This window comes from Salmo trutta, chromosome 27, assembly GCF_901001165.1.
Source record: "Salmo trutta chromosome 27, fSalTru1.1, whole genome shotgun sequence".
NCBI lineage: Eukaryota > Metazoa > Chordata > Actinopteri > Salmoniformes > Salmonidae > Salmo > Salmo trutta.
Window position 1 is genome coordinate 41503043 of NC_042983.1, and position 15331 is coordinate 41518373.

Below are 15331 nucleotides of genomic sequence, written 5' to 3' on the forward strand. Positions count from 1 at the left end.
AGTGCAGACATAAAGAAAATAGAAACATTTTGATTTTTTTTCAGTTTTAAAGCAAATTTCATGCAATTCGGGAACATTTTGCCATGATTTACAGTATGCAATGTTCATGATATCTGAGTGACTAACAAAATCATTGGGGGGGGGGGGGGGGGCTGGAGGTCAGGGTCCTTGGGAACGTGCCCTGCATGCCTGGTCGGTATTCGGCCATAATTACTACAACTTTAGCTAGACTAATTGACGAGACTAATTTACCCATCTATAAATTGTAGCTGACATGGCTAATTGATTGACTGTCAATGACGCATAACAAGAGAAAATCACCATTAACAATTACTTGGGAATATAGACCCACTAAACTTAGCCACGTCTGGTTTCACCAGGAGCATGCGCGCTTGGAATAAGGGTCGTTTAAGTGGGAGTGTGTTTTGTGTATCCTACGGGGAGGTTTTATGAAATGGGATATTGTATTGACTCAACAGGAAACAGACTTCGGTTTAGAGTAGTACATCGTCAGAGGACATGAAGAAATACTGTCGGTGATATAAACGCAGAGAGGCTACTTTATTGTGCTGTAAGAAGTTTTGACATGTTTCTGGCAGTGCGGCTCGTTTTTAGCATACTCTCTTCTGTTTATGAATAAGAAGACGTGTAATTTCGCTGGATAAATTTGCCTTGCGGGCTACAATGACACCGTTGAATTTGACAATGAAGGAGAAAACACTTGGTCGCGCTAAAACCCACTGGATTTCAAAAGCAGCAACAGCTGGAATAGTTCTGCTGAGTTTGTTTGCGTGGTCTTGTCACGCAGAAGAAGCATCTTGTCACGGAGCTTACGACTTGTACTTTGTTCTAGATAGGTAAGTAGAATGTATTTGCAACATTGAATCACTGAAGTACCTGTTATGTTCAGCGATTGAAACAATAACAATGTAGCAACAATGTAACAATGTAACAACAACAGTGTCCAATGTAGCTACAATGTAACAACAACAGTGTCCAATGTAGCTACAATGTAACAACAACAGTGTCCAATGTAGCTACAATGTAACAATGTAACAGCAACAGTGTCAAATGTAGCTACAATGTAACAGCAATAGTTTCCAATGTAACAATGTAACAGCAACAGTGTCAAATGTAGCTACAATGTAACAGCAATAGTTTCCAATGTAACAATGTAACAGCAACAGTGTCAAATGTAGCTACAATGTAACAGCAATAGTTTCCAATGTAACAATGTAACAGCAACAGTGTCAAATGTAGCTACAATGTAACAGCAATAGTTTCCAATGTAACAATGTAACAGCAACAGTGTCAAATGTAGCTACAATGTAACAGCAATGAAGCAATGTCACATTTAGCCTAGAAATGTATACACAGTCACATTGATTATTCTAATGGTTCAAATCATTCACGCTTGGTCCGGTTCAGCAGATTAAAGGTTAAATGGGTTCCCGGTTTAGATTGCCGGCCTAAATATAATTAACCTGCAGAGCAGCCCAATACATATTTGGCCCCCTAAAGTTATCCTGAGAAAAATAAAATAGAAAGTTATATATTTTTGTTGTTGTTGTCATTTTCGTTCTTGAACACAAAATACTGTAAAATCATCAGGAAACGAGTCTACTCATATAAAGAGGCGTATGATTGTATCCAAATGTAATCAAGGTTTGACATGATTCTGTTTTTCTCAAAATTCTACATCTGTTTGGGATTCTTACAGTAAATTGGCAGTGTACAAAAAAAAAACTCTTCCCAAGGCTGAATGTGATTGGGGACCCCTGCCATAGGCCTACTGGGAGTTCGGTTTAGATCTGCGAACCATGATTACATTGCAAAGATAACATGAAGCAACTGAGACAAAGCTTTTGTGGTCTTAAACCTAACCCTCACTTTAACCACAATCCTTTGTCTTCAATAAATACCACTTGTAACATAAGGAGAGCTCTTTCCAGTTGAGCAACAAAAAAAAAAGTTTAGACAAAGTTGAAGTTCGGTGATGCATACCATACTGTCTCAGGAAGCAAACGGACTTGATCAACACATGTTTTTACTTACGTTTTTTTTGACTTCATTATTCTTCTCTCCCAACTTGGCTCAATGCCATATTTCTGCAAGCCTGTTGCATCTCTGCACCTCCCTCCAGTTTCAAACCCTCTGTCAACTACTCCACCCTGTTCTCAATTATAAAATGACAGGATGAGGTAGAGATTATAGCATGGCCTACCGTTGATACCGTTGATAAACTAAAAGGGCTTTTTGAGAGCTGCATGCTGCCCAAAATGCAGTGCTTCCGGAAAGTATTCATACCCTTTGACTTATTACACATTTTGTTGTGTTACAGCCTGAATTCAAAATTAATTGAATATTTTTTTCTCACTCATCTAAACACAATACCCCATAATGACAAAGTGAAAACATGTTTTTAGACATTTTTGTAAATTTATGCAAAATGATATACAGAAATGTAACATTTACATAAGTATTCACACCCCTGAGTCAATAGATGTTAGAGTTCTCTTTGGTAGTGATTACAGCTATGAGTCTTTCTGGGCAAGTCTCTGAGAGCTTTGTACACATTGATTGTACAATATCTGCACATTTTCTTTTTAAAATCTTTAAGCTCTGTCAAATTGGTGGTTGATCATTGCTAGACAGCAATTTTTAAGTCTTGCCATAGATTTTCAAGTAGATTTAAGTAAAAACTGTAACCAGGCCACTCAGGAACATTCAATGTCATCTTGGTAAGCAACTACAGTGTAGATTTGACCTTGCATTTTAGGTTATTGACCTGCTGAAAGGTGGATTTGTGTCCCAGTGTCTGTTGGAAAGCAGACTGAACCAGGTTTTCCTCCTGGATTTTTCCTGTGCTTAGCTCTATTCAGTTTCTTTTTATCCTAAAAAAAACTCCCTAGTCCTTGCCGATGACAAGCATACCCATAACATGATGCAGCCACCACCAATGTTCCCTCAAATGTTTTTCGCCATTGAGCAAATTGCAGGTCTGCTGAGCGCAAACTTGAACGTTGTGAAAATTCTGTGCAACTTCCAGCGCACGTTTACTGTGAACACTGAGGCTGTACCCGCTTTAAGTTATAGTTATAACAGTGGCCAAGTAGGCTACTGTGGCTACTTGATCATAATGTAGGCCTACCAGAGTGGCCTACCATCAAAAACTATGGAGAAAATGCCTCCCATAACATTTTAACACGGAAATAGCTGTTATATTATTAAGCCTACAGTAGCAGCCAATGTGTGGTGTTCATTGTAGGTCTACATTAGGCCTAACTTCCCCCTATCTGAGATATCTACTGCAGCCATCGTCCTCCACATTCAACATCCGTTCTGTCAGTCACATTCTGTTAAAGGTCCCCAAAGTACACACATCCCTGAGTCGCTCGTCTTTTCAGTTCGCTGCAGCTAGCGACTGGAACGAGCTGCAACAAACACTCAAACTGGACAGTTTAATCTCAATCTCTTCATTCAAAGACTCAATCATGGACACTCTTACTGACAGTTGTGGCTGCTTTGCTTGATGTATTGTTGTCTCTACCTTCTTGCCCTTTGTGCTGTTGTCTATGCCCAATAATGTTTGTACCATGTTATTGTCATGTTGTGTAGCTACCATGCTGTGTTGTCATGTGTTGCTGCCTTGCTATGTTGTTGTCTTAGGTCTCTCTTTATGTAGTGTTGTGTTGTCTCTCTTGTTGTGATGTGTGTTTTGTCCTATTTTATTATTATATATATTTATTTTTAATCCCAGCCCCCGTCCCCGCAGGAGGCCTTTGTCTTCTGGTAGGCCGTCATTGTAAATAAGAATTTGTTCTTAACTGACTTGCCTAGTTAAATAAAGGTTAAAATAATAAAAGAAAATACATTCCATGACACTTTTGAAAAAAATCATGCAGGGCTTGACATTAACCTGTTTATCCACTTGTCCTTCAGACAAGGAGGTGACTGAAAAATGTTGTTGTGTTGTTTGATGCAAGAAACCACTTTACAAAATAAAATGCATTATTATTCCCATACCATTAATACAGAGAATCAGACACATTATGCTACCCTCTGCCTATTGGCTACTTAGCTTATTCAAGCCTGTTTCAAAATACAACACTGCTCCTTTAAGACAGTAAAAAAACAAGCTCTTTACCTGACTTGCTTTTCAAAGATGTCTAGAAATGTAGACATTTTGTGCTCTTGTAGGAAGCAATCACTCCCCCATTGCTGACGAGAAATGATCTATAACTGGGCTAATAACTCACTAACTAGCAAAACAAGCTCATGCTGTAAACACAGTCCAGTTCAAAGTGAACGGCACAGATCCATATATGGCAATGGTCTATTTGCGTATAGGCCTACTGTAGCTCTGATTGGTTATGCAGCACAGGTCTGTGGAGAGTATGGGCTAAGTCGTGTCAATGCAATAGAATCCTACTCCGATGCATTGTGCCTACAACAACATTTCTTGCGTCATTTGTTTTGTTTCGGTATGTTGCGTTGAAAGTGGCTAATATTGAGTTGATTAGATCACAATTGCCACAGTAAAGGGAAATGTTGATAGTGTTAACGGGGGGAAACTGAAGTTCAATCTCGTGCTTCTCTCCCCGTGGGTTGATATTTCTTCTGCACGGTCTCGGGGATACTGAGCTCCCCGCACACAACTAAGATGGAACATTGGCCGCCGCCATGCTTGAAAATATGAATGAGTGGTACTCAGTGATGTGATGTGTTTTGTATTTGCTCCAAACAGAACTCTTTGTATTCAGGACATAAAGTTGATTTCTTTGCTACATTTTCTGCAGTTCTACTTTAGTACCTTGTTGCTAAAAGGATGCATGTTTTGGGATATTTTTATTCTGTTCAGGTTTCCTTCTTTTCACTCTGTCATTTAGGTCGGTACTGTGGAGTAACTACAATGTTGTTGATCCATCCTCAGTTTTCTCCTACCACAGCCATTAAACTCTGTAACTGTTTTAAAGTCACCATTGGCCTCATGGTGACATTTCATGCCTCTCCGGGCAACTGAGTTAGGAAGGACGCCTGTATCTTTGTTGTGACTGGGTGTATTGATACACCATCCAAGGTGTTATTAATAACTTCACCATGCTCAAAGGGATATTCAAATCTGCTTAAATCAAACATTTGTACCCATCTTCCAATAGGTGCCCTTCTTTGCGAGGCATTGGAAAACCTCCCTGGTCTTTGTGTTTGAAATTCCTTGCTCGACTGAGGGACCTTATAGATAATTGTATGTGTGGGGTACAGAGATGAAATAGTCATTCAAAAATCATGTTAAACACTATTATTGAAAGAAAAAACAAATACATTCAAAAGCTTTAGCAAGAGCAAGGTATTGTGTTTAATTTGAAAACAGCTTAATATTTTGTAAAAGCACAATATTTCGGTCATCCCACCACCCCTACCTTTCCGTTTACTCAAAATAACACATACACAGTACTGTTCTTGAGTTCCATGCAACTTGTTATGTTAAACTGTTAAGCAAAGTTGTACTCCTGAACTGATTTAGGCTTATCATTACAAAGGGGTTGAATACTTATTGACTCAAGACATTTCAGCTTTTCATTTTTTATTCATTTGTAAACATTTCTAAAAACATAATTCCACTTTGACATCATGGGGCCTGTCACACGAAATCCATTTAAAATTCAGGCTGTAACAGAGAGAAAAAAGTCAAGGGGTGTGAGTACTCTGAAGGCACTGTACATACGCTACTTAGGCTTACTAGTAAACATTAGATAGTCAAGAGCCAACCGCATGTTGCAGCGAACGTTCAGTCAGTCCCAACACCTTAGCCATTACACCAAGAGGTCCGAAGCTCTTGAGAAGGTCAGTACTGTAGTGTAGGTGTTGTAACAAGGACCTTACAGTGTAATGTATTCACAATGTAACAAGGACCTTATAATGTCTTGTATTCACAAAGTAACAAGGACCTTACAATGTAATGTATTCACAAAGTAACAAGGACCTTACAATGTCATGTATTCACAAAGTAACAAGGACCTTACAATGTAATGTATTCACAAAGTAACAAGGACCTTACAGTGTAATGTATTCACAAAGTAACAAGGACCTTACAATGTAATGTATTCACAACGTAACAAGGACCTTACAGTGTAATGTATTCACAAAGTAACAAGGACCGACCTTACAATGTAATGTATTCACAACGTAACAAGGACCTTACAATGTAATGTATTCACAAAGTAACAAGGACCTTACAATGTAATGTATTCACAAAGTAACAAGGACCTTACAATGTAATGTATTCACAAAGTAACAAGGACCTTATAATGTAATGTATTCACAACGTTAATCATCCTGAGTAGTTAGTAGTTACAGTATTGTCAAAGTGCTGTGGAACCCCCCCCCCCCCCCCCCCCCCCCACACACACACACACACACACAGATACACACTCTTTGCCAGACGGAAACATTGACCTTGTCTTGGAGATGGGAGGGGGGGGGGGGGGGGGAGAAACTGTGTGAAAGATGGTGGCCCTAATGGTGAATCTCTCATGTTTTAATGTTCTCTGCACATACATTGAATTGTAATTATTAGTTTAATTACTACGATGTCGTTATCATCAAGGGCAAATTGAACACACTGACTGTGTTCACATTGCTCACTTTGACTGATAGAGGGTACGGTGTTCCAAGGCCTGAGGCGTGTGTGGCATGCACACTCCCAACGTCACCCGCTCTGGACTGGCACATGATGTATCTGGATGATAACAATAATAATAAAAAACTATCAGTCATCATATAAGTTATTAACCAAAAAAATGTTTATTTCATGAAACTAGGTGGTATTGGCATAGTAGCAAGGAAATTACCAGGAAGCAAACCAAAGGAAGTAGACCAGGAAGTAAACCAATAAATTAAACCAGGGAAGTAGACCAGGAAGTAAACCAGGGAAGTAGACCAGGGAAGTAGACCAGGGAAGTAGACCAGGGAAGTAGACCAGGGAAGTAGACCAGGGGTTTAGACCAGGGAAGTAGACCAGGGAAGTAGACCAGGGGTTTAGACCAGGGAAGTAAACCAGGGAAGTAGACCAGGGAAGTAAACCAGGGAAGTAGACCAGGGAAGTAGACCAGGGAAGTAGACCAGGGAAGTAGACCAGGGAAGTAGACCAGGGGTTTAGACCAGGGAAGTAGACCAGGGAAGTAAACCAGGGAAGTAGACCAGGGAAGTAGACCAGGGGTTTAGACCAGGGAAGTAGACCAGGGAGTTGACCAGGGGTTTAGACCAGGGAAGTAGACCGGGGAAGTAAACCAGGAAGTAGACCAGGAAGTAGACCAGGGAAGTAGACCAGGAAGTAGACCAGGGAAGTAGACCAGGGGTTTAGAGCAGGGAAGTAGACCAGGGAAGTAAACCAGGGAAGTAGACCAGGGAAGTAGACCAGGGAAGTAGACCAGGGAAGTAGACCAGGGGTTTAGACCAGGGAAGTAGACCAGGGAAGTAAACCAGGGAAGTAGACCAGGGAAGTAGACCAGGGGTTTAGACCAGGGAAGTAGACCAGGGAGTAGACCAGGAAGTAGACCAGGGAAGTAGACCAGGGGTTTAGACCAGGGAAGTAAACCAGGAAGTAGACCAGGAAGTAGACCAGGGAAGTAGACCAGGAAGTAGACCAGGGAAGTAGACCAGGGGTTTAGAGCAGGGAAGTAGACCAGGGAAGTAAACCAGGGAAGTAGACCAGGGAAGTAGACCAGGGAAGTAGACCAGGGAAGTTGACCAGGGAAGTTGACCAGGGAAGTAGACCAGGGAAGTAGACCAGGGGAGTTGACCAGGGGTTTAGACCAGGGAAGTAGACCAGGGGAGTTGACCAGGGAAGTTGACCAGGGAAGTAGACCAGGGAAGTAGACCAGGGAAGTAGACCAGGGGTTTAGACCAGGGAGTAGACCAGGAAGTAGACCAGGGAAGTAGACCAGGGGTTTAGAGCAGGGAAGTAGACCAGGGAAGTAAACCAGGGAAGTAGACCAGGGAAGTAGACCAGGGAAGTAGACCAGGGAAGTAGACCAGGGGTTTAGACCAGGGAAGTAGACCAGGGAAGTAAACCAGGGAAGTAAACCAGGGAAGTAAACCAGGGAAGTAGACCAGGGGAGTTGACCAGGGGTTTAGACCAGGGAAGTAGACCAGGGGAGTTGACCAGGGGTTTAGACCAGGGAAGTAGACCAGGGGAGTAGACCAGGGGTTTAGACCAGGGAAGTAGACCAGGGAAGTAGACCAGGGGTTTAGAGCAGGGAAGTAGACCAGGGGAGTTGACCAGGGGTTTAGACCAGGGAAGTAGACCAGGGAAGTAGACCAGGGAAGTTGACCAGGGAAGTTGACCAGGGAAGTAGACCAGGGAAGTAAACCAGGGAAGTAGACCAGGGAAGTAAACCAGGGAAGTAGACCAGGGAAATAGACCAGGGAAGTAGACCAGGGAAGTAGACCAGGGGAGTTGACCAGGGGTTTAGACCAGGGAAGTAGACCAGGGAAGTAGACCAGGGAAGTAGACCAGGGGTTTAGACCAGGGAAGTAGACCAGGGAAGTAGACCAGGGAAGTAGACCAGGGGTTTAGACCAGGGAAGGGGAGGATCAAGTTCATACATCCAGCTCTTGTAGGGGGTGATCCAAGTTCATACATTCAGCTCTTGCATGGGGGTGATCCAAGTTCAAACATTATCCTAAGGAATTGTTTTGACTCAAGTTGAATTTAGTTTCAAAGGCAATGTGGTTGTGTTTCATCTGTCTGAAAGCATCGGTCTGAACACATTCTGCTGACTCGTGCTATGTTCAATCAGCAACACACTGCAGAGTTTTACCACATGTTGTGATACACTGTGTTCTCAGTTACAGTCACTACCACTATCTATAACAGCAAGCCTAGTCAGCATTTCTAACTGTAGAACAAAGAAGGTATGCTGTTAATAAAACTAACTAAAGAGGTTCAAGGCAACCTTCATGATATTAAAATGCTTTTATTGTTGTGGCACTTTCAGTGGAACAGAATTCTACAAATCAACTGTTTTTTTCTTCTTCTCTGTTGCAGGTCGGGAAGTGTTTCTAACGACTGGGGTGAGATTTATGCCTTTGTGAAGAATCTGACAGATCGATTTGTGAGGTGAGCATTTTGTATTCTTTACAAATGACTTGTGGTCTGGCAAATGGACAAGGAGTGAGTGTAATGGGGAAAAGTGTTGAGTAAGTAAAAGGAACAAAGGACGACTGGATATGTTTGTTAAAATGGAATCTTGAAGATTTCAACAAATCAACAAATGCTACTTTTATCTCTGCCAGCTTTATGTCACATCTGAGTTTCTATTCATCTTCTACTTGTCTTAAAAAGTTATTCTGATCAACTTCTGTCTTGCTAAACCACTAATTCAATGTTTTCCCAGTCCGTTTAACCAATATATCCCATCCCTACAAAACGTACCAACTAGCATAGTAAAAAGTACTCATGTCCAACCTGGGTTAAATCAGACAGGATCACGAAAAAGTTAATCAAATAAAATTGCAGGCAGAGTTTTTAAAAAATTTTTTATAGCAACGTTGGTTGACTCAACGCTATGTGCCAGTCCAGACGGTATCGACCCAGCCAAACTGAAATGAAGAAATGGTTTGTTGAAGAACATAGCAAGCAGGCCCGGTGGGAGTGGGAGGCAGCGAGGATCAGGCTTCTGGGCTGTGAGAATGGCCATTTGTAATCGGGGTGGTTCAGATCCACACATAGATATCTATCTCCCCTTCCTATCACAGTGGGGGCCGGAAGACCTGGGTTCAAGTACTACTTGATATCTTTCAAATAATTGAAGCGTTTGTTCTAGCCTTCCAAAAAGGCCAAATGGGCAGGGTTTACAGTATTGGGACTACTCTATTGGTCCGTTATACCAGGCAGGCAACCTCAATCAAGTGCAGATAAAGTTTTAGAAATTTATTTCGAATAGTATTTGAACCCAGGTGGTCTGCGCAAAATGGGCCACGGAGAGGCAGGGAATGTGTACCGTAAGGCAACAGAACACAGAGAGGCGAGGACAATCTCCTACACAATGCTCCTTTACCAGGAACACTTCTGTTCTGCCATGTGGAGCATGCAAGCTGGAGAGATTTCTCTCTTCTGGTTTTTCTCCAGATTTTGGATTTCTCCCTGGCACCTCAAGCAAGCTCTTGATTTATTCAGTGTGTTGTTTGAAGAGAAAACCGAATAAAGGATTTAATTGCAATTCTAATTTCAGTCTAGCCTGAGATGTTAGGCTAAACATATTTAGATATAAGATCAGTAAAGTATGTATGGGGAATAGATATGATTCTAGCCAGTCCATCACCTGTCTAAAGTTACAAATAATACTAATCTTTTGACTCGCACAATTTCTCATTAATAACTAAATTCAAGTCTCAATCTCCACAAACAAATGACTCAGTCAGGCTCTAAAAAGCCTTCTTCAGAAAGGACGTGATCCATACGTCTGCTGTGTTTTCTTGCCAGACCTGTCCGTGTGGCTAAAAGATGCTATGTGGTCTGACTGTGGGAAAGGACTAGCTGAGACTAGCTGAGACTAGCTGAGACTGTCTGATACTAGCTGAGATTAGCTGAGACTGTCTGAGACTGTCTGAGACTGTCTGAGACTAGCTGAGACTAGCTGAGATTAGCTGAGACTGTCTGAGACTAGCTGAGACTAGCTGAGACTGTCTGAGACTGTCTGAGACTAGCTGAGACTGTCTGAGACTGTCTGAGACTAGCTGAGACTAGCTGAGACTAGCTGAGACTAGCTGAGACTGTCTGAAACTGTCTGAGACTGTCTGATACTAGCTGAGATTAGCTGAGACTGTCTGAGACTGTCTGAGACTGTCTGAGACTAGCTGAGACTAGCTGAGACTAGCTGAGACTAGCTGATACTAGCTGAGACTAGCTGAGACTAGCTGAGACTGTCTGAGACTGTCTGAGACTAGCTGAGACTGTCTGATACTAGCTGAGATTAGATGAGACTGTCTGAGACTAGCTGAGACTAGCTGAGACTAGCTGAGACTAGCTGATACTAGCTGAGACTAGCTGAGACTAGCTGAGACTGTCTGAGACTGTCTGAGACTAGCTGAGACTGTCTGATACTAGCTGAGATTAGTTGAGACTGTCTGAGACTGTCTGAGACTGTCTGAGACTAGCTGAGACTAGCTGAGACTAGCTGAGACTGTCTGAGCCTAGCTGAGACTAGCTGAGACTAGCTGAGACTAGGCCATGTGTCATGTGGGTGAGAGAAAGCAGCACCTCTCCTCATGCTCTGAAGAACGCTCACATCTCTGAGGACTCTACTGATCCAGGAAATACTACATATACATATTTATTCAGCGATATCTTTTTCAGAGTTTATACATTTTTAAAAAAAAATTTTTTTAGTTAAATATTTATATCCATGTGCAGCTGTGTTTGCACCTTTGCTGAAAAATGAATAAGTATCAGTCAAGGCTAGCTGAAACTAGCTGAGACTAGCTGAGACTAGCTGAGACTAGCTGAAACTAGCTGAAACTAGCTGAGACTAGCTGAAACTAGCTGAGACTAGCTGAGACTAGCTGAAACGAATGGCCAGGTGGAACGGCTGCATTTAGATTGTGTGGGTTTGGCCTGGAAGCAAGCGCATGAATGTCCATTTCCCATTCACACCTTCATACATTAACAGGCATAAAAATATATTGCACAACATCCTGTGTGTGTGTGTGGGGTGTGTGTGTGTGGGGGGTGTGTGTGTGTGTGTGTGTGTGTGTGTGTGTGTGTGTGTGTGTGTGTGTGTGTGTGTGTGTGTGGGGGGGGGGGGGGGTGTATGGGGGGGGTGAGTCATTGTCATGACAAACTGTTTCCTGTCTGTTAACCACTTCCTGGTACTAGAATCAGGTGATACAAACTAGTGTATCGGTATCTTGTATACCGTGTAACATTTAATTTGGTCACACTGCATATCTGAAAGAATGTCTTTTACTCTTAACATCCTATTCAATAACTATCGATCACATGCTGTTTCTCTGATGATGTCAATGACGACATAATGGTCATACCTTCACAGATTGCTGAGTGTTACATCACTGTGCAGTCGCAAAGGAAAAAGGATGTCTAGAATAGGATACAATAATACTAATGATAATACTGTATATTATCCTGATATATATTTAACTGTATATTAACCTGATATATATTCTACTGTATATTATCCTGATATATATTCTACTGTATATTGACCCAATATATATTCTACTGTATATTATCCTGATATATATATTCTACTGTATATTGACCTGATATATATTCTACTGTATATTATCCTGATATATATTCTACTGTATATTAACCTGATATATATTCTACTGTATATTAACCTGATATATATTCTACTGTATATTATCCTGATATATATTCTACTGTATATTATCCTGATATATATTCTACTGTATATTATCCTGATATATATTCTACTGTATATTGACACAATATATATTCTACTGTATATTGACCTGATATATATTCTACTGTATATTATCCTGATATATATTCTACTGTATATTGACCCAATATATATTCTACTGTATATTATCCTGATATATATTTAACTGTATATTATCCTGATATATATTCTACTTTATATTGTCCTGATATATATTCTACTGTATATTATCCTGATATATATTCTACTGTATATTGACCCAATATATATTCTACTGTATATTATCCTGATATATATTCTACTGTATATTGTCCTGATATATATTCTACTTTATATTGTCCTGATATATATTCTACTGTATATTATCCTGATATATATTCTATTGTATATTATCCTGATATATATATTCTACTGTATATTGACCTGATATATATTCTACTATATATTATCCTGATATATATTCTACTGTATATTATCCTGATATATATTCTACTGTATATTACCCTGATATATATTCTACTGTATATTATCCTGATATATATTCTACTGTATATTGACACAATATATATTCTACTGTATATTGACCTGATATATATTCTACTGTATATTATCCTGATATATATTCTACTGTATATTGACCCAATATATATTCTACTGTATATTATCCTGATATATATTTAACTGTATATTTTCCTGATATATATTCTACTTTATATTGTCCTGATATATATTCTACTGTATATTATCCTGATATATATTCTATTGTATATTATCCTGATATATATTCTACTGTATATTATCCTGATATATATTTAACTGTATATTTTCCTGATATATATTCTACTGTATATTGACCTGATATATATTCTACTGTATATTATCCTGATATATATTCTACTGTATATTGTCCTGATATATATTCTACTGTATATTATCCTGATATATATTCTATTGTATATTATCCTGATATATATTCTACTGTATATTATCCTGATATATATTTAACTGTATATTTTCCTGATATATATTCTACTGTATATTGACCTGATATATATTCTACTGTATATTATCCTGATATATATTTAACTGTATATTTTCCTGATATATATTCTACTTTATATTGTCCTGATATATATTCTACTGTATATTATCCTGATATATATTCTACTGTATATTGACACAATATATATTCTACTGTATATTGACCTGATATATATTCTACTGTATATTATCCTGATATATATTCTACTGTATATTGACCAAATATATATTCTACTGTATATTATCCTGATATATATTTAACTGTATATTATCCTGATATATATTCTACTGTATATTGACCCAATATATATTCTACTGTATATTATCCTGATATATATTCTACTGTATATTGTCCTGATATATATTCTACTTTATATTGTCCTGATATATATTCTACTGTATATTATCCTGATATATATTCTATTGTATATTATCCTGATATATATATTCTACTGTATATTGACCTGATATATATTCTACTATATATTATCCTGATATATATTCTACTGTATATTATCCTGATATATATTCTACTGTATATTATCCTGATATATATTCTACTGTATATTGACACAATATATATTCTACTGTATATTGACCTGATATATATTCTACTGTATATTATCCTGATATATATTCTACTGTATATTGACCCAATATATATTCTACTGTATATTATCCTGATATATATTTAACTGTATATTTTCCTGATATATATTCTACTTTATATTGTCCTGATATATATTCTACTGTATATTATCCTGATATATATTCTATTGTATATTATCCTGATATATATTCTACTGTATATTATCCTGATATATATTTAACTGTATATTTTCCTGATATATATTCTACTGTATATTGACCTGATATATATTCTACTGTATATTATCCTGATATATATTCTACTGTATATTGTCCTGATATATATTCTACTGTATATTATCCTGATATATTCTATTGTATATTATCCTGATATATATTCTACTGTATATTATCCTGATATATATTTAACTGTATATTTTCCTGATATATATTCTACTGTATATTGACCTGATATATATTCTACTGTATATTATCCTGATATATATTTAACTGTATATTTTCCTGATATATATTCTACTTTATATTGTCCTGATATATATTCTACTGTATATTATCCTGATATATATTCTACTGTATTGTTTAATTCCAGCCCCAGCATGAGGGTTTCCTTTATAGTGTTCTCATCTTCAGCCAAAGTGATGTTACCTCTCACTGGAGACAGGTGTGGTATTCCTCCTATTGAGAATGACATAAAATATTATAAGCCTTTTAATTACACATTATAAGCGTTTATATTACATGCTTATAACAGTCATCACATGAACAAAAAATACCCACTATGGCAATTTTTATATGTATCCACTGGCAAAAACACCAACCAGAAAATGTTGGATGGTGAGTTGATGTCTTTCTGTTTGAAGATATGAAATCCAGGAAGGCCTGGAGAGACTGAGAGAGGTGAAGCCAGCAGGGGAAACCTACATGCATGAAGGGATTAAAGAGGTACAGTATGGGTAACATGTTAATTGGATAGTCCCCAATACATACTTTACAGATGTTCAACTATCCATTAACCCTAACCCTAAACCTTACCCTAAACCTAACCCTAAACCTTACTCTAAACCTAATCCTAAACCTTACCCTAAAACTTACCCTAAAACTAACCCTAACCCTAAACCTAAACCTAATCCTAAACCTTACCCTAAACCTAATCCTAAAACTTACCCTAAACCTTACCCTAAACCTTACCCTAAACCTTACCCTAAACATAATCTTAAACCTAATCCTAAACCTTACCCTAAACCTAGTTGAAA

The 15331-nt window shown here is 38.6% G+C and overlaps 1 protein-coding gene across 1 annotated transcript in view; it reads left to right on the top strand.

Annotated features, from left to right (window-relative positions):
• The first annotated feature begins 427 nt into the window (after positions 1-427).
• The window catches only part of LOC115165027 (anthrax toxin receptor 2), a 125555-nt gene continuing 110651 nt past the window's right edge, over positions 428-15331 (top strand). The window contains exons 1-4 of the mRNA XM_029718043.1: positions 428-857; positions 9050-9121; positions 14668-14739; positions 14939-15020. Of these exons, the coding sequence (XP_029573903.1) occupies positions 685-857; positions 9050-9121; positions 14668-14739; positions 14939-15020 (399 nt within the window). The 5' untranslated portion in view covers positions 428-684. The remainder of the gene's footprint in view (positions 858-9049; positions 9122-14667; positions 14740-14938; positions 15021-15331) is intronic.